We start from the raw sequence: 20,788 nt of genomic DNA, 5'->3' as shown, positions 1-20,788 counted from the left end.
CAAACTGTAGAAAGGAATTCAAGAAATACAGGAAGTCCTGGGGAAGGGAAATGGAGGAAACAATGGAAGGAGACACAAGAAACTGACATTAGCCACAGTATTTCATTTCCTGTAGACATTTTACTATATTTAAAAGTTTTTTTTTAAATGGCCTGGGTCGTAGGTATATGGATATTCATTATGTTAGGTCTACTTTTTGTTTTTTTTTTTCTTAAAATGATTATTTTCAAAATATTATAAATTATAAACTCTTTTTAAAGCCAAAGCTAGGGATAAAATAGTGAACAATTCTATAACCTTACAACAAGGTGAAAATGAGTTATCCAGTCATGAAGTAACAACATCTTTCCTGAATTCTTTCTTCAGAACACAATGACATAATTTCAAACACATTTTAGTGTCTTACTTACAAGTGCTTGATAGAAAGTGCTGTTTGACTCACAATGTAGATGTCAAGGATAACGAGTTCCAATAATGTGTTACAGGTACGTGGTCACTAGGTATCTGAGGTTATTTTCAAGTGAAAAAAAAAATGTCAAAGGAGAAGCAAAATAATCTTTAATTCTCATACAGTAGGAACACCTTTCTTTTAATGTTTCAAGTCTCCCAAAATGTAGAAGTCTTCTCAGAAGTGCTGGTTTCTCAGAACTACTAAGCCATTGAATTAAAAAATTTTCCAAGTAACATTCATTACAACTTACATTCACTCTGCACTAGCTTAGTGTGCAGTACAGAGTTTCAAGCATTGTTTTACTTGTTATCCCACCTAAGCCTTAACAACCTATGAGAAGTTGCCCATCACCCCTGACTTGAAGATTTAGCAAGCAGACAGAGATGTATTCAGTACCTTTATTGAATTGACAAAATTGGCTACAGAGTTCAAGTTCTTAACACCTATACCACTGCCTCCACGATACTATGATGACACTGCTTAGGTGTGAGCAACTGCAACTCAATATTTTAACATACAATCCCCAATTTTACACTTCAGACATGCTCCTAGGACATTAAGACCTGACTTGTTCATTTTACCAATCCAAAAATTTGGTTGACACTCTAGAGTACACTAGCAAAGAGCAGTCATATCACAAGAATGCCGAGCATTACTGTGATTCTAGGAAGGCTATCTTCTCATCAGGGAAAAGAAAGTTTTTCCTCAATCTCTTAACCTATCAGATACCAGGCATTCTGAACTTGAGCACACTCTGCCTAGTTGTCCTAAGCTATGTATCAATCCAGTATCCCTGGTAGGGTTTTGAACAGGGAGGCCTGCTCTTCTTCAGCATCTTAGAAGAATGAACTCAGTCTCAGGGTGATACTAAAAACAGATAATGCCAAAAGCTCTATAGGCTCATCCAGGAGGGTTTTCCCCCCTTTTTCTACTTCAACTTACACACACACAAAATCACAGTAAAAAGTCTTAAGAGCAAACATGCTAAAGGAAAAATGCAATAGTAACATATTCAAACAAACAAAAAAAATGTCCTATTACCTTTGCTGTTAAAGTGTCAGGCCTCCCTGGTGGCTTAGGGGTTCTCACTGCTATCATCTCTATGGCTTGAATCCAATCACCTGCCAAGGAGCCAACCCACATATGGTCCAGCAGACCTCTCGTCTTGCCTGCTTCTCCCCTTAGAGGTATATTTCTGCCTATTATGCTCCCCACTCTGTCTCTGGTGAATCCCCCTACATCTCTGGCCTACACCCCAGTTCTAATAAAAATAAACTTTAAAAAAATAAAGTGTCCTGGGCCTTCCCGGCGGTGCAGAGGATTAGGTGCCGCGCTGTGAGGTTGTCCGCAGCCTCCGCAGTGTGGGCTCGATCCTGGCTGGCCAGGTGGCCGGCCAGAGAGAATCCCACATGGTGCCGCAGATCTCTCCTGTCATGCCTGCTGCTCCCCTCAGCAGTGTATTTCTGTCGTCTGCCTGTTTTGCTCCCTGCTCTGTCTCTGGTGGGTCCTCTCACCCTCCTGCACCTCTGGCCTGTACCCTGGTTCTTGTATAAAAATAAATAAATCTTTAAAAAAATAAAATAAAGTGTCCTTATTCTTCGAAGGAATCAAATCTGGGACACTGGGTATGACTGACAGGCCTCCGCTGTAGTGATTGTGACAACACTGTCTGAAGAAAGGAATTCAAGAAAACACTAAAAGTCCTGAATTAAAGCTTTGCTTTTTTTTAACACAGCGCTTGAAATAGGATGGCCTTGTTCTTCATCTTGTTCCCTTGAAGTAAGAAGATATAGATCAGTAATTATGTCAACTTGCTCATGAAGCACCCTAGAGCAGTAATGATCCATGGAAAATGATCAAGAAATCCTCACACGGGACATGGAACACTCCATTTTCTTTTATCTTTAAGTTTCATGAGAAAAGTATTTCTGGCCATGTAACTGCAATCATCCTTTCACTCTGGGGTTTCATTAAGTCCAATACTGTGCCCAATCATCCCCTTTTAAATCATACCCTCGTCCTTCTTCAAAATCATATTGAATGAAAATAGGAGTTCCTCATTCTTCTCTTTCCTGTTGCTGAACTTTGATTACAATAATATAGGTTGTGGGCCTCCCCGGTGGCGCAGCGGTTGAGCGCTGGGTTGTGAGGCTGCTCGCGGCCTCTGCGGCGCCGGTTCGATCCCCGGCTGCTCCCCGGCCACCGGAGGAGGGTCCCGCATGGCGCGCAGACCTCTCCCGCCGCCCGCTGCTCCCCTCAGCAGTGTACTTCGGTCCTTCTGCCTGCTCTGCTCCCCGCTCTGGCTCTGGTGAATTCTCTCGCCCTCCCGCGCTTCTGACTGTACCCAGTGCTTGTATAAATAAAATATAAATAAATAAATCTTAAAAAATAAAAACAACAAAATTAAAAAAAAAAACAATATAGGTTGTGTCTTTCACACCTATTTTTTCCCTCTATTCAAGAGAATAATTAAGACCTAGAAGCTAATTTAATACCGTCTTTGTTTTTTTTAAAGATTTATTTATGCATACAAGAACTGGGGTGTAAGCCAGAGTTGCGGGGTATAAGAGGATTCACCAGAGAGAATGGGGAGCAGAACAGGCAGATCTACTGAAATACACTGCTGAGGGGAGCAGCGGGCAAGGCAGGAGAGGGCTGCTGCGCCATGTGGGTTGCTCCCTGGCTGGCTGGGGATTGAACTCGTGCTGTAGTGGCTAGCAATGCTTGACAGCACTGTCTTTATCCCCTGTGCCACCAGGGAGGCCCTAATTTAATACATTCTTAATAATGACACCAAAGTGACCGACATTAAGAGTGAGGTAGAGTGGATGAGACACCAGAGCAGGAACTAGCTGTGATGGGTTGAACTAAAACAACTGATTGGCAGCAGTAAGGGCTCATCTGGTGGTGAGAGGGCATAAAAGAGGGACAGACACAAGCAGCTTGACTTTAGGACTCTCACAGTGACACTCAGCAGTGTAAAGAACAGGATGTGGCGGTGTTACAGGGCAACCCCAATATGAAATGGGTTGGCCTGAGTGGGGGAGGTACTCAGAGCCCCCAAGGAAGGCCCAAGCATTGCTGTAGTGCATGAAAGAAATGGTAACTGGGCCTCCCCGGTGGTACAGCAGTTGAGCTCTGGGTTGCAAAGCTGCCCGCAGCCTCTGCAGCGCTGGTTCGATCCCCGGCTGCTCCCCGGCCACCGGAGGAGGGTCCCACATTGCGCGCAGACCTCTCCTGCTGCCCGCTGCTCCCTTCAGCAGTGTACTTCGGTCCTCCTGCCTGCTCTGCTCCCTGCTCTGGCTCTGGTGAATTCTCTCACCCTCCCGCGCTTCTGACTGTACCCAGTGCTTGTATAAATAAATAAATAAATCTTTAAAAAAAAATTATTAAAAAAAAAAAAAAAAGAAAGAAATGGTAACCCATGAGTTCCAGGACTGAAAAAGAAGGCAAAGACTAATATGTGAAAACACAAAGTTTTCAGGAGCCATGGGGTCCTGTAGAATGTGAGGGATGCAGAGGTGTGCAGCTATGGTGCAGGTACCAGGATGAGCTCTCAGATCAGGAACTAACCTAGCACACAGTTTAGCATGGGATAGGCACAAAATCAGTATTTGCTGAATCTGAAATTTGCAGGTGCCTCGGGGAATTTCTGAGTGCATGCTATCATAGGAGGAGTGGATGCAAGTCCCAACACAGACCCATATTGCTGGCTGAGCAGAGTTGAAGAGAAGGCCATGGGGCCTCCAAGTTGATGTCAGTCACTGCAACTTGTGAAGAGGATTCCAAAGTCACCTGGGTTGTGAGAACAGGTTGTAAAGTTGATTGACAATGGAAGTCATTGCTAGATTGACTGACCTAACTGGTCAGTTTGGAGTTACATTTCTAATTCATGCTAATGCTAATGTAACCATATCCTAAAGTACTGGATGGGCAGGGGAAGTTATCAGATAATGAACAACACCATGTAAGTATTAGAAAAGGAGGCACTTCTGCAGAGTCACAGGAGAATCAGAGATAACAAGCTCTACAAAGAAAAGGTGATTCCTAAAGAAAGCCTAGTGTATCACCCCAGAGTGCTGAGTGAGGGTTTGAATCCTAATGCTTCAGTTGCTACTTTGCATCTTTACAAGCTGCTGACTGAAAGGCCTGCACCAGGAACCATCTACCCAACAAAGAACCTGTTTTTCTGGGCCTAGTATTATGAGAGGCATAAAAGAAAATTTCTGCGGGTAGCTTAATGAGATGAACTGGAATGGGTGGGGAACTAGCAGGAACGTGACTAGGAACACACTGGACTGCTCAGCTAGCTGTGGCTCTACTTCTGTCTCCTACATGCAGGTGAAGAGTGGGAGACACTACCCAGCAGAGATCACAGAAGGTTTAATTAAGTCAATGAGGATCTGGCTCTTATGTCATTTCCTGCTGGCTTGGAATTCAAGCTTTATAATCATGATAGTGAACTGCAACTGATCAAAAAGGAGGTAATGCTTATAATACTTCAAACTATGGCCACGTGGGGAATATACTACAAATTCCAAAATGAACATTTCATAATGCACTCTGGCAGTTCAAGGAAAGATGATGGTAGAAGGTGCTTCTGGAATGGTCTGGCACTGGAACTGGGACCATGTCAGGCACTGCGGAGTCTGCAGACTCTCCCAGCCCTACCATTCTAGCAGAAAACCACCATCATGGCACCCCTGCAGTAAGGCTAGTGGACAAAGGTCTTTAATACAACAGTCATCCTCATATCACCAGGCAAGATGACAATTGATCTGGTATCTCCAGGCCTTTACCAGATTCAGAACAAAGTCCAGACTCCAGAATGTTCCAAGGCCTGGAAAAGCCTCCCTCATTTTCTCTGGCAATGCTGGCATGTTGTCTTAATCAGCCCACATCAAATATTTAGGGAGATTCAATTACACATTAGGCCCCAGGTTAGCTGTGAGGGACAGCACGGACATAACACTCATTGCTCTCTCAGAGCTAAGTATAGTGGGGAGACACTTAACTACTCACCAAACAATCTACAATTTGCTGGAGCAAGGAAAGACAAGGGCAGGATGTTATGAGAGCTGAAAACATGGAAATTGGCCTGATCTGGGGGCAATGTCATAAGTGACATTTAAAAAGAAGAACAAGGGGCCTCCCTGGTAGCTCAGTGGTTAAAGACAGTGCTATCAAGCTATTGCCAGTCACTGCAGTATGAGTTTGATCCCTGACTGGCCAGGGAGCTAAACCACATGGCACAGCAGACCTCTCGTCTCTCCTGCTGCTCCCTTCAGCAGTGTATTTCAGGAGAGCTGCCTGTTCTTCTCCCCACTCTGTCTTTGGTGAATTGTTTCATACACATCCCCCACCACCCCAACTGGCCTACACCCCAGTTCTTGTATGCATAAATAAACTTTAAAAAAAAATAAACAGAAGAACAAGTAGGAGTTTACCAGGTATAGTGACGTAGAAGGAGGACGAGACACCAGGTAGAAGAAAGAGCCCTGGTTGGGACGATTCTCTACCTCATGAGGAGGCGAAGCAGCAGCAGGAAGCTCCTATAACAGCAGCACAAAACTTCCAATATGGTGCTTTCACCAAATGTTTGCTGTATGTCCTGCTGACTGGCTAGTGAGAGAAATAAGACTTCCACAGAGAAATAAATAAAAGAGAGAAGCTAACCATACCCAGGACAAGAAGCCTTGGTGCTGAAAATGAGCACATGAGCAAAGGAAAACAGCCTGCATAAAGTTGGAACTTAAATGTGAGAGCCTATAACCTAAACACTGGCAGAAAGCTGTCCACATGTCTGGACAATTCCAGTAAGTGACTTACTTACATGCACATACACACATACACACATCCTAGAAGGAAAATAAGATAAAATGCTAATTTTAAGGGAAAAAATTCTTTTTGGTTTCCAAGATGGCAGACGACTACAGCAACTGCCCCCTGAGTAAAGCAGACTAAAACCTCTGAAAGTTTTCCATTAATCCTAAGGAATAAAAAGTACACTCCCTTAATCGGATTTGAAACAAGCAGGTTCACTTCATAGGGCCAAATTACAGGGTATCGCAATGCGTAATCCTGCCGACATCTAGGACTTCTGATCCACATGAACAGACAGGGGGAAGGACATGGTCACAAATGCCTGTCATGGGGCAGGCATGAAAAGGGCCTCCCAGAAGAGGGAACCCTGGAGATTTTCATTCACAAAAAGATACAAGGTAGGAGATCAGACCAGGGCAAAACTCTGCAATAAAGACACCAACAAGGGTGCTAGGACAGATGGAGAGAATGTCAACAGAAGTTATCACAAAATGTGGGGCATTTGGTCACAAATTACCATTTTTATAACTGGCACTGATTGAGCCCCAATTATTTTCTAGAGAATGCACTCATATTATCTCTGATCCCTACTACCACCTGTGAGCAGGAATTTATGAATTTTGTTCCACAGCTGAGAACCTGAGGCATGGAAATAACAGTAACCTGCCTATTCTGTCTGCAGTGCTTTTTCTCACATCACAATCTCTCATCCCAAACTTAGCCTGAGTTTCTATTCATTTTGGCAAACTTGGATTGTGACCACTCTCTACCAGTCAACCTGGCTAAACTTTTTCCCCATATGAATTGACATGCCTGACACTAAGATACCAAACTTCTATAGCTTCATACAGAGGCTCAGAGGTAACAGTATGTTTGCACAGGGGAAATTTTGCTCAACATTACATATTTACTTAGTTTTTGTGCTACTAGATATTTGGGAAGATTTTAAAAAGGGCTGACAGAGACAACCTGCTAGCCCACTCCAAGCCACTCCTTGACCAATGCACTCAACTCCTCAGCTTGAAAGTCATCCTGTGACAAGGACAGAGGTGGCACCTATTGTACTATTGTTCCCAATGATGGTTTTAGGGTGACAGGTAGTATAAAGCCTATCATTTTGATACCTTGCTACGCTTGATTAGGCCTGCCTGCATCTTTAACTTGAGGATGAATCTAGAACCAATAACCATATATATATTCAAGATCAAAAATGATGAAAATAATTTTCCAAGGTCTATACTCCTAAAGTCCAACCCATACTGGACCTGGGATAGTAAGTTCTTTGAAATGGACAGAATCAACTAGAATTTTCTTATTGACACACCATTGCTGGGCAGATGACCTAAAAAACAGAACTTACATTTTACAGTGAGCAAAAAACATCCTGCAGTGCTCTGGTAAATACTTCTTACACAATGTCCTAGGTCCCATCTCTGATACACTTTGGGTCTTTGTACCTGGACCCAAGGTAGAACAGGGTCTGACTTGCCTTTTGAAGTGGGCAAATCTAAAACATAAGCCTAACACATAAAGTAACATAAATTGTGCCCCAAAAACCTAGACGATCTGAGAATTATCATGGACTCTCAGTGCATCATCTTTGTTGCTATGTATGAAGTTATTCAGTTCTGCAAATGCAAGCCCTGGTGCAAGTGCCTGCAAGTCACCTGGTAATTTTTCGGTAACAGTAAATTAAATTTAAAGTTGCTAAGACATGAAGCTAGAGGAAATGGATACTCAATTTACTTTCCAACAAATAAATCTAAGATTTATCAGCTGGGAGACTCTTAGCTAATAAATGTTTAGTTATGTTTGGTTCTATGGCCAAAGCAGTCAGCTATCAATATTTTAGCCCTATCCATTATAGTCTGGAAACAGAAACAGAATCTCTAAATCTTTTAGTTTCATATAAAGCAAGTAAATTCCATTACTGATAGTCCCTCACACTTCAAAAACTTTGGTTGTGTGCAGGCTAGATCATGCTCCTCTCGAGCCAGTGATATATATGGCAACTTCTACTTCTATAGCAGAAAGCCTGGGAGACAGTGACACTCATCGACTCTCAGGTATTTACAGACAACCCAAGCCACACATTAGGTGTTGTTCCTGGCACCCCTTGTTCTCATGTTTATATAAATGCTTTGCGTGAAACATATTTAGGTTCCTTTTAGCAAATAAAAGTTATGTCAATCAGGGCCTCCCGAGTGGCATAGCGGTTAAGTCTCAATGTTATCACTGCTGCCGCCTGAGCTAACCATGGAAGAACAGACCACTTCTCCCCTCAGCAGTGCATTTCAGTAGATCTGCCTGTTCTGCTCCCCACTCTAACCCCCTGTACCTCTGGCCTACACCCCAGTTCTTCTATGCATAAAGCAAATAAATCTTTTTTAAAAAGTCATGTTAATAACAATTTGCCTTTAAGATCTCCTCATAATGGGTATCTTTGATATTTTTCTTCTGAAACAGACGTTTGCCTCACCAGCTATAAAAGTTACTAAGTCCTTTTGCTTTGTCCTGACATGGCACGAATAAGGACACTGGAAAGAGCCAAGGGTACCAGAAAGAGCCAAGAGTCCCAGTCTTACAGAACAACAGAGGAAAAGGAAAAAAGTAGTATGTGTGAGAATGATTCTCGAATGGCATTTGCACTTCTTTCTAAGGAAAAAGACTCATGACTTACAGAGAGGACATTACAGTTGGACAGGAACACCCCCTAGCCAGTAAAAACACAAGTGGTAAATGGCAGATTGGATTGCATTTGGAAACCTTAACTGGCAGAAATTCCACCTTTTATGTAGATAAGCAGAAATTGTATTTCTTTACATTCTAATCTGCAATGGGCTGATGTAAAGGAGTGAAGGCATTAACCCATATTAACAGAGTAGTCAATATCACCTTGAAAAGATGCACCTTCATTTTTTCCAAAGAAAATGACGACTAAGATGAGGGAAAGCACCAATAAAACACACTAGAAGCACTGCTTAGATACTATTAGATAAATGCTGTGCGATAGAGGGAATACAATTAACAAATCAGACACAACCACACTTAGTATTCAAATTAGTTGCCTTAGAAGGATGATTTTAACAGTATCCACATTTCTTAGAATTCATATGACAGACCTTCAGAGCCTGTGAGAACTTATTTTCAATGTTAAGTTTACCCCTGCTCAAAAATGTTACACACACTTTGCAAGCAATTTATAAAGAGAAGTTGGGCCCTTAAGAAGGACTTCCATAATCTAGAAGGGCCTGGCTGTGTGCACAGGTAATTTCATTTCACTCTCAGCTCCTGCCCTGATTGTCCTTTACACTCTAGCTTTATTTGTATGCATTTGTCTTCTTCCACTAGACAGTTACCATTTCTGAGAACAGGAATCCAGGTCGGTTATCTATGCATCACTCCCACAGTGCCCCAGGAGAGTCATCTGTACAGGTGAGCACTTAACAAATGTTAGTTTGGGGAGAAAATGTTTTAATACTTAATAATCACACTGTGCTCAGCAAAATTCATCAGAGTACAGGTTCATCTTGAAATCCTATCCAGGGGAATTTAGCCACTACAGCATTAAAATCTCCTAAATATTGAGGTCAGCATTACATTGAGGCATGAGTTTTCAGATATTTGTGTTTGTTTTTTTTAAGATTTATTTATTTATGCATACATAACTGGGGTATAGGCCAGAGAGGTATGTGGGTGGTGAAAGAATTCACCTGAGACAGAGTGGGGAGCAGAACAGGCAGATCTCCTGAAATACACTGCTGAGGGGAGTAGCAGGTAAGACGGGAAAGGTCTGCTGCGCCATGTGGGTTAGCTCCCTGGCTGGGGATTGAATTCATGTTGCAGTGGCTGGCAACATAGCTTGATAGTGCTGTGTCTTTAACCCCTGTGCCACCAAGGAGCCCAGTTTCCAGATATTTGAACAGCAGCATAAGCCCAGTGCATGACCAATTATGATTTAAATGTTACACACCAAAAATAGGAAGGGGCCTCCCCTGGTGGTGCAGCAGTTGAGCGCTGGGCTGCGAAGCTGCCGGCAGCCTCTACAGCGCCGGTTCGATCCCCGGCCACCGGAGAGGGTCCCACATGGCACACAGGCCTCTCCTTCTGCGCCCACTGCTCCCCTCAGCAGTGTATTTCATCGGTCTACCTGTTCTGTTCCCTGCTCTGGTGAATTCTCTCACCCTCCCGCACTTTTGACTGTACCCAGTGCTTGTATAAATAAATAAATAAATAAATAAATATTTTAAAAAATAGGAAGACATGTATAACATTTACATTCCTATTGATTACAAGGCAGAGTAATAGCTCATTCCAGAATATACCTAGCCACCAGCTAGCCAAACTCCAGTTTCACCCCACCAAGTAACTTTGAAGCCACATTGGGAGTCCAGATGGCAGGCGACACGTTCACTCCTACTGAGTTCATTATGAGGGTCACCTAATAGTACCAGTCCCTAGAAAGATTCCACTCACCATTAACCCAGGGTAGTCCTGGACAGCAGCATTTAGCTTATTAAATTTAGATAGCAATCTTCTTTATTCCTGGTAATGATAGAACAAAGATACTCAGCATGAAAGCACACTTGGCTGATTAGACAATGGAGTAGGCGGAAAACAAATTTTCTGAATGCTTATCTTAATAGTTACATATAAAAGATAACCTGCATGTCATCTTGCTATGATATTTTAGAAATAATAATTTAGAAAATGGAGTCCATTAAAAGTGGCAAAAGAGGCAACTAGTAACTGGCTATAATAATATTCTGAGCAGGCAATAACATTTCAAGAGGAAAGAGAAACATGAAATTGTCTGTAAATGCAGGTCACCATGCTTTCTTGCAGCGAAGGGTCAGTTTGCTCTATGATGGACTTCATAATAACCACATTCATTTCAGGACCCAACCCTATCTGGTACCAGGAAGCAGTAAGAATGAACAAAGCCGAGAGGATGCAAATTCAGAAGGTCACACTAGCACTGTGTTGTCCAACAATGTCACCACTTGCCACATGTGGCTACTGAAGTTTAAATTAACTAAAGTTAAATAACATTTAAAAGTCAGTTTCTCCATCGCAGTAGTCATATTTTGTGTGCTTCTGGTCACGTGTGGTTAGTGTTATGGCATTGGGCAGGGTAGACACAGACTATTTCCATCACTGTTCTACTGACAGACAGTTAGGCTAGAAAGTGGATATTCCTATTGCTGAGATAGACCTGAAGAGAAATTAAAACACCAAAGCCAATGATCTTATTCATCAAGAGTCATTAAAGACACCCAAACTTATTGTATTGAATCTGTCCATAAATAGAGGCATTTGGGGATATACAGAGATTCTGCACATCCTTGTCAGCACAGAATTTATGTTCCTAGTCTTTTTCTTTCCCTTCCTCCTGTGGTGTGGGGAAAGAGAGGAAAAGAAAAATAGTAACAGAGACTTCAATTAAGTCTCTGTTATCCAAAAGATGTATATATTGCTGAAAACAAATAGACTTTCTTGAGCATCTGCTTCTTTCACCCCTCTTTTTAAATAAAATACTAAAGAAAATAAAACAGGAGAAAGATAGGAATAGCATTTAAAGAAAATTACTAAGAACAAAAATAGCTGGCTATCCTAAAGTGCCACCAATCAAGAATTTCTAAAAATACTCACTGGACACACTTTAATAAATTCACATTAATTTTAAAAGTTACCAATTCCTAGGAGACCAATTTGCTACTAACAGTTTAAAACATTGAATTTTGATCCAGAGCATTCTCTGGTTCACCTGCCTAATTAATGGACAAACAAAAGAATCCCCTAAGTCACCCTCCATTCATAGCATTGTTAGATTCTTGAGGTCATTTGGTTCTCAGATAAAAGTTACACCTGACAGTAAAATAATGATCAACTACAGTACTTTTTACTTATTAGATCTTCCCTGAAATAAACATGTACTTTTGGTTTTAAAACAGTTTCAATTATGCTTAGTAAGAATAAATAAGATTCAAGAAGCTATAAAAAACAAGCCAATTGTCTTCAGACACTGGATTCTATTTAGACCCTCATTCTACTACTGCTTAAATATTTGCTTATGCTTTGCCATGCCAGTGCTCTGCATCACTCTGAGAATTTGATAACTCAGCGACAGAAGAACTTGAATACAAGCTAAAATTTAATCAGCACAGAGAAACAACAAAACTGATAACCTATTGGCTAAGAGAAGAACAGTTTATATATTGGGGGAAGAAAACTGCAAGAATTAGAATGCCAAAAAAATTAAAATGCAAGCTCTAAAGCCCCTTTTCAAAAATGCACGCGGTAGGCATCTCAGATGGATAATTGCAGCTCTGGGAGGGAGGCCATGACAAGCTAAAGAGGACGCAGTTCATGGGGACTCAAGAAGCTGGCGGAGCCAACAGCTCCATTTCATCATTAGGAAAGAACAGCCCAGACCTCCTCCTTCTCTACCCAGAACATTGTAACCTCTACACAGATGCTTACTAATGGAGTTATCATCAGAAGTTATAAAGCTTCAAGGCTGTCTCCCTGGTCCTGGCTTGGCCCTTATAGTGATCCTGAATGTTTTCTTCCTCTTCAGGTACCCAGTATTTCAGTCTAGTAAAGCAAGTAAAATCCTGAGCCTCTGCCCATGGAAATGTGGCACTCTTCAGTTACTTTATCTAACGCAACCCTTTCATGGAGAAAGTTGCCTCATTAATGTAAATAGAAACTGTCTGAGACACCTAAGGAAGGAGGAGAGATGTTTGTTGAAACCTTGTTAACTCATATTTTCTCCTCCTGCTGAGCAGAGTCATTGGATAAGTGAACATGTGAAAATTAAAGCTGTCTAGATCAAGAAATTAGCACCGGTCATAAAGGCAGCTGACCTGAAACCTACCAAATCTGCAGAATCTGTTCCCTAATGCATGCAAGCACAGAGGTACAGAGCATGTAAATACCATGAGCAAACTGCAGGGAGGTCACAGAAAATGTACTACGGGCAGTATGGGAAACAGGCTGGATCCCGCTCCGACCAAAGGGTAGAGCTAATGCATACCTTTTGGTCTTCTGGAATTTCCATTCTTTTGCTGTTCATCTTCCTCATTAATGGTGAATAAACCAAGAGGAATTGGCCTTGAATTGGTCTTCTTCAGTCTCTCTTGTCGGATAGCTGTAGCTGATCCAGGCATACTGCTGCTACTTGCTTTTTAATTATTATTGTATTAAAAATATATGCTATGTAATTGCAGCTCCCAGGAAGCTGCTAGTTCCTATGCCGCCGGTTCATTTGAGCACTTGTAATAGATCCCTTATGGGTAAACAGTGTGCAAACAGCTGACAGATACTACCAGCCACTTGGCAACTGAGGCCCTGCTGTTCCCCCTTCACCTAGCAGCAAGCCCCCCCTTCAAGCCCCCTCCCACTCCCCACAAGCACGTGTGCTGGCTGGAGCACACACACACACATTCTCCCTCTCTCTCTCCCCCTCTGCACAAAAACCCTTTCAAAGACGTTCAGGTTCAGCAGTCTCCTTCCACTGCCTAACCTGTTCAATCAATCAGATCCCAGCGTCTCGTCCTGCTGCGGCACCTTTTCCCAATCTTCTTCCTGCTACTGCCCAGTAAAACATACACCGCACAGCACAGGGAAAATAGGATAAGCTGCCATTAACAGTTGTCCTGACAACCTGACATATCCTAACCAAGAAGGACAGGGAGCGGCTCCATCCAGCATGAGAAGCTGCAGCCTGTGGGATGCAGCTCCTGGGAACTCACCAGCAGAGGGTTACAGGGTGAGGCGCGCAGCCGTCTGCTCACTGGGCAGCTCCCTCTTCCTCTCGGAGGCAGGAGCGGCAGGATGGGAGGAGAAATGTAGTATTACTTGCATAAGTAGCAGCAGATGTTCCAGTACAGGCAAAGTTGTTCAAGGCAAGAAGGATTTTTTTTTTCTTTTGGGGGCCAGGTTTTCTATCTTAACAAAATTTGCAAATTCCTGGATGAAAAGAGGCATGGCTGATACCCCCACTTTGCACTCAGGAACACCTGCCTGCTTTCCTGGCTTTCTTTCCCAGAGTCTGTATAAACAGCACAGCCATACACCTCCACCCTGCAGTAAAGACAGGTAGGGAGAATTATGCCTATTCTCACAGAACATGAATTATATCACTATGGGGTCACCCTTTCTGCAAGTCAAAAGAACAGAAATGAGCTACTACAATCCACCAAAGAGGAAAAAGACTGCCTCGATTCCATCCAGAGAGTTCTCCCCAACCCCCCACTGTTCTGGGCAAGTCACTACCAGCAGTGCCCAGCAATTCTCAAGACTTGACCCAATTTAAGTTCTTTTTTGGACTGTTTTCTCCAAAGCACACAATTATGTGATTATTGTTTTCTCCTGAAATAAACCTTCTCACATTAAAACTGCTTCTAGGTTGCCTAAGATTTATGCTATATGCAGAAAAAAGAAATTTACAGCAAATGATTTTTTAAAATGTTAGCTGCCAAATTTATAATTTTTGTTGTTTTCTACACTTAATCAAAATCTAGTCAAAGGCAATCCCATCCTCCCTCCACTGAACACTCTTATTTTTCAAAACTTAAACCTACTTATTCAAGTGGGAAACCCAGGGACTCTGAGCAAAATGTCCTTTCTAAATCCCTGTGTGGATGAGTAACTCCAGACAATTCACTTGACTTCTCTCAGTGCATCAGTTTTCTTGGTAAAATTGGGGCAACGACATCATTTACCTTAAAGGATTAAGGACAAGGATTAAATATGCGTGTCTTGCCAGCAGTAAGAAGTGCTTAATAAACATCAGCTGCTTTATTACATTTTATAAAACATTTGTTGTAACTAGTCCATTTTTGGTGTGTAAATATTTTCAAGCTGTTTACAGTTCAACTATCAACTCTAACAAGGAAAACTTCTATTTTTTTAATCTATTCATATTGCCAGGCCCAGCATTGGAGATGTACTAAATGGTTAGCAAATCCGTGCTGAAAAAATTAATCTTCTGAAATCTCTCCCTCTAAAGGCTTGGGGATTTAATTAACATGTGTTTAGATCTATGGCTTGAAGAAATTCAGGAAATTTCAGATAAAGTTTAACTCTGTAATAGGTATTTGGAATAAAATAGAATACTCCATAGGACTGAGAAAACACCTGTATCAGCATCACTTTACCTACCTTCAAGGAAACTGAGGCAATGAAGTAAAATTCCTGGCTCAAGTCAACTGTTAGTTGGCAGCAGGTCTACAATTAACCTTAAGATCTTCCTGGTGCTTCCTCAGTGCTTCTCCTATGACAAGTATTTGGTCTGTCGCTTAGAATTCTAGAACCCTCTGTCCACTTTCTATGGAGATAGATGGTTAGATGTGGAAGTAGAAGGAATCTTGTTTCAAACCCCTAAATCCATTGAAGACTGGGTTCAAGTATTTAGGAAACTATCTCAAACGTATTGCTTAAATGAGGTAAAAAATGTGACTTTCTTTCTTCTACTTCTAGAGAACCAGGTTAGTATTCAAGATGGCAAACTACACACAAAATAAGTATTGTTGCGGGGCCTCCCTGGTGGCACAAGGGATGAAGACGCAACCTACAAAGCTATTCGCAGCCACTGTAGTATGAGTTTGATCCCCTGCCAGGGAGCTACCCACATGGCACAGCAGACCTCTCCTGTTTCGCCTGCTGCTCCCCTCAGCAGTGCATTTTCAGTTAATCTGCCTGTTCTGTTCCCCACTCTGTCTCTGGTGAATCCTCTTGCCCCCCACAGCTCTGACCTGTGCCCAGTTCTTGTATGCATAAATAAATTTTAAAAAAAGTATAGTTGAGACTACTTTTGAGTAGAGAAAATGAAAACCTGCCTAGGAAATGATAAATTTCATTTAGAAATGTTCCTCACCCAAAATAAGCTAATAGCTTCTGATTATCTTCACTGAATTTTCCTGAATTATTATTGAAAGAGGTCAAGGTAAAAAATATAGCGATCTTTCCACCACTTTCCAAATGTAAAAATGAGATGACAACATTTTATGAGGTGTCCTAGGAGGAAAATGAAAAATCTTTATAAAAGTGTTTTTTTTTTTTAATGTTTGGAGAGGATGTAGAATATAGAAATGGAGAGATACCAGTCTTTGCTCTGTATAAACCTGGGCATGCTATCTAATCCCTTTAGATATGGGTTTCCTCCTTGGGTATAAGTGGATATAAATATAGCATCCACTTAATAGAGTTGTGAGAGGATTAAAATAAACAATGTGTGCAAAGCTTTGAGCACAGTGCCTGGCACATTTAAAGTGCTTGATAAATTGCTATTACTAGCATGCCACTAAGACGTAAATCAGTGCAGAGTAGCTTTTTATAGGAAATATTGCCATTAGGTAGATAAATAACTCTGGGAATGATTTTTTTCTTTTTACTTTTGACCGCCTCAACCCATTACTTTTTCACCCTATGACACCTACCAATATACTCTATCCATCAACTTGTTTTTAAAAGCAAAGAGAGAGCTGAAATGCAAATGACTTCTGCAGAATATGTACATTCCATTACCTTTAAGGATGGCCTCAAGTGTTTTACATGAGAAATGTAAAATCAAGGCAAAAATGTGAAGTTAAGATTATGGATTTCAGGTCAATGGTTGCACACAAGACACCCAGCAGAGTGAAGGTAACAGGGAAGAGAGATCACAGAACAGCTCCTCTGGGACAAGGGCATCAGAATTGCCCCAGACTCTTCACCCAAGCCCAGTGATCAACAGCTCTCCTCTCAGTCAACCTTAATGACAATGACAAGAATGGGAATCTTCACGCTCCAGCTGCGAGGTCTCGGGGAGAATTCTGATTTGATTCAAAATATGAAATTCCCCCAAATGACTTTTTGGAAAAGAAAGAATACAAGTTATACTTAGAACTAATTCCTGGGGCACTGAGGACATAACCACAGGCATTAACGCCATGATGCTTTCCTCAGGCTGCCTGGTCTCTTCTGACTCAGCACCAGAAGCTGCATCCCATCACTGCTGTGCCCAGTCACAGGGACATAAACAATCTAAGACCAAATAATAAAGGATTTCTCGATTGCCCAAAGTACATATTTTTCACCTTATTTAAGACAAAGTACATATGTGATCAGTTTCCTAAAGGTTCAAACCTATTCTCTAATGAATATAGGAGTTAACTATATATAAGACAGGAATACTGGGCTTGACCCCTGTAGATGCATGGGGCCTTTTACACTCACATCCAAAACAAAAGCAAATGTGGAAAGGGGATGGCCAGAACTTGAATTTAAACAGCCCCCAATGTAAAGGGCTATTCTCAACATGAAACTCTTCCCCAGCACTAATAAATGTTTTTCATTTGATGTGGCACAACTGTCCTTGCATGCTATCTGCACGCTGACACTCTGAATTTGTCACAGGGTGGACCCCAGGAAGAGGGGAGGTTCCAGGTTCCCTGCCACAACCAAATGAGGGTGGAGCTGAGCAGGGAGAGGAGACTGAAGAAGGAAGGAAGCAGGATGGAGGGCAAGAAAGAGACCTGGAGGAGGGACATGGAGCAGACAGACATATGAAGAAACTGTGCTTGTTTCTTGGTCCTGGACTGGTTGAAACAGATGTGGGTGAGAGACCAATGGAAATGTTAACAATGGCAGCTTTGATTTTGATTTTGCTCTTTTCCTCCCATATTTGTCTGTTTCTGACCCTTTTCTATGGGTCCCACTGGAAGGAACTTTAGACTTGTGACAGACTTTCAGGCCTTGTTTTTGGGCCAATCCTGTTTGGGTGGACTTTTACCCACAAGGGGATGGTTAACTTGGGTGCTTGATTTAGAAACTATATTCTTTGTCTTTTTTTGTATTGTTCACTAATTGCATTAAAGCTCCTTTCCATTAAAGATCTTTTATATCTTGTTATGATGTGGTAGATGGCAGAACCTATTTAGAGCAGGCAGGTGTGGGGGTTCTGGGGCACCCCTCTCCCTGCCCTGTAACAGATTCAGCCCCAATAGGAGCTGGGGCATGTAGATGTCCAAGAGTCAATTTGATTTTGCAAACGTTTTGTTTAAATTGCTCCAATAATAAATGTTGTATGAACAGACACTTTACAAACAAGAAAAATGAGATGCTGCTTAGTGCAAAAAGGTAGCTTTTACAACTAGACTGTTTCCTTTGCAAATATGCAAAGAAAATAATCCAGTATAGTCATAAAATATATTCACAACCACAGAGAAAAATGGTACCACCCATCCACTATAAATTAAACAGGCCAACAGGCCTTTTAAGCATTCGTTGCTCTCACCCACCCCCTCCCCAAAACCCACTCCCTTAGTACACAAAGAATGTATGTCTGTTTGTCCTTCTACCCTGGCTATCTGGCACTGTTGGCCTGGCTCCAATTCATGAGGTGGATCAACACTGCTGATATGAGCCTATCCCTGAAATGTTACATGAAACTCTAAATACACAGACACACACACCCCACACACACACACACACAACCCCTTTCAGGCTGTTCACATTTATGCTTCCTAAGTTTTTATTTCATGACAAATACTGCATACGGACAGACTGACCTTTGAAAGGAAAATAAAAAGCAGGGTTGCTTTGATCTTTGTTTTACCACCTTTTGTTAATAGGCAAGTAAGGCAAACAGTAAAGACTACTCTAGTGGTGACGTGCCATTAACTAAGAAGTTTGTGTCCCTGTTGTGCTATTTATAACATTTCTATAAATTTTTGCTGCATGGTGAGCACTTCGTGATGCTGGTAGGGCCCATTTTGCCATGTCTGCTGCACTATAAACGGCTCTTAAACACCAAGGATTAATTTATCGGAATCTAAGGTGTGGACCCTAAGCTTTTTTTAAAAACCCTTTCTTAAAGTATCATTAGCTGAGCTGCAAATATCATAAAATACCTCATTAAACTTTAACCCAGTAACATGTGCTAGAGGGCCCTCCAGCCCTCCTGTTTGGCTGTTCATTATGCTCATTGATAACACTCTATGTACATTACAGGAATTCTGGATAAAAGTTAAAATGAGCATGGAAGGTCCTCCCCTCCAGTAGTAACATCATTATTATGTCAGAAATGCAACAGATTCAAAATGAGGTAAAGAAATCAATTGCTGAGTTCAACAAAAGAGATAGATGCCCAGAATCCCATTTCTAAAAGTTACCTAGTTCAGCACTAGTCTGTGAGCACTAATGTGTTTAGTTCACCTTTTAACTATACCACTGGAAAGATAACTAAGAAACTTTTCCTTGCCTGGCTTTAGAAGCGGTGGACTAACGTCAAGGATGCAAGCTGAACTGCTGAGGGAGATGACATTGGGGGAGGCAGCAGTCAAATCATAATGTTCTTCCACCAAACATGACAAAATGCATGCTCCAGAGAAGTCGGTCTGGCATGGGCAGAGGAATAAGGAGCAAGACTCAAGCAGTGAAACCAGTCACATAACTACTTTGTCCAGGTGAAGAAAAAAGACCTCAAGGGGTGGCTGTGGGGATAGGTGACAAAGACAGGAACAAGAGGATCGCTCATATGTGCTGTTTTAACAAGCCCCCTTCAGCAGTGTGAAGACTTATTTCAGGGGTGAGCAAGGACACCACGTTCCTCCAATAATGAAAGCTGGACCTGTGGGCAATGGAAAGGTAGTGAATTAAGAATTTACGTGAGACCAGGGCTTATCTCTGAAGATAAAACAAAGCTGACAGACAGCTGAATCAGGTTTAGAATGATTTCAGCAGATCAAAATAATGGGCAATAGCTAAAAAAGATTAATTTGGTAGTAACAGACATGAACACTTCTGCTTAAATTATTCTTATATTGAAAAAGTACAACTGCAACAATATAGAATGAAGACCTGCCCAGGTTTTAGGAGCTATAAGGGAGGAAGACCCTAGGACCATGAGCTCACAACACATCAGTAACAAGACAGGAAGTCCCAACAGTGTTATGGGTAGTAGTATAGCAGGCACCCAGCACAATGAATAAGGGGGACAGCCTTCTGATCTGAGATCACCTGGTCTGAGCTAGGTATTTCTAAAGGGGTGATAAATCAGAACACATTCAGAGGAGAGCAACCTAAACCTATCACAAGATTCTAGGGCTTGGCATAGGAGGAAATTTGGAAAGAGGTACATTTTCTCTGGAGAAAAGAAGATAAGGCTCTGGAGGAATAAAATGATTGAATTAAAGTCTAACATGGAAGGATGTCTACTTATTGTTTATTCCTTTATTGGCATTTTTTAAAAAAGATTTATTTATTTATTTATACAAGCACTGGGTACAGTCAGAAGCACGGGAGGGTGAGAATTTACCAGAGCCAAAGTGGGGAGCAAAACAGGCAGACTGACTAAATACAATGCTGAGGGGAGCAGTGGGTGGCAGGGGAGGTCTGCGCGCCGTGTGGGACCCTCGCCGGTGGCTGGGTGGCCAGGGATCGAACTGGCGCTGCAGAGACTGCAGGCAGCTTCGCAGCCCAGCGTTCAACCACTGTGCCTCCAGGGGAGGCCCAACCTTTATTGGC

The 20,788-nt window shown here is 42.0% G+C and overlaps 1 protein-coding gene across 1 annotated transcript in view; it reads right to left on the bottom strand.

Moving 5' to 3' along the window:
- MAP7 (microtubule associated protein 7) overlaps positions 1–13,446 on the bottom strand; it is a gene marked incomplete at both ends in the record, with an annotated part of 137,057 nt that extends 123,611 nt beyond the window's left edge. Inside the window, one exon of the mRNA XM_084228666.1 lies at positions 13,314–13,446. Within this exon, the coding sequence (XP_084084792.1) occupies positions 13,314–13,446 (133 nt within the window). The remainder of the gene's footprint in view (positions 1–13,313) is intronic.
- Between the last annotated feature and the right edge of the window lie 7,342 nt (positions 13,447–20,788).

This window comes from Talpa europaea, assembly GCF_964194135.1.
Source record: "Talpa europaea genome assembly, chromosome: 2".
Lineage (NCBI taxonomy): Eukaryota > Metazoa > Chordata > Mammalia > Eulipotyphla > Talpidae > Talpa > Talpa europaea.
This window is presented reverse-complemented; position numbering and strand designations above follow the sequence as displayed.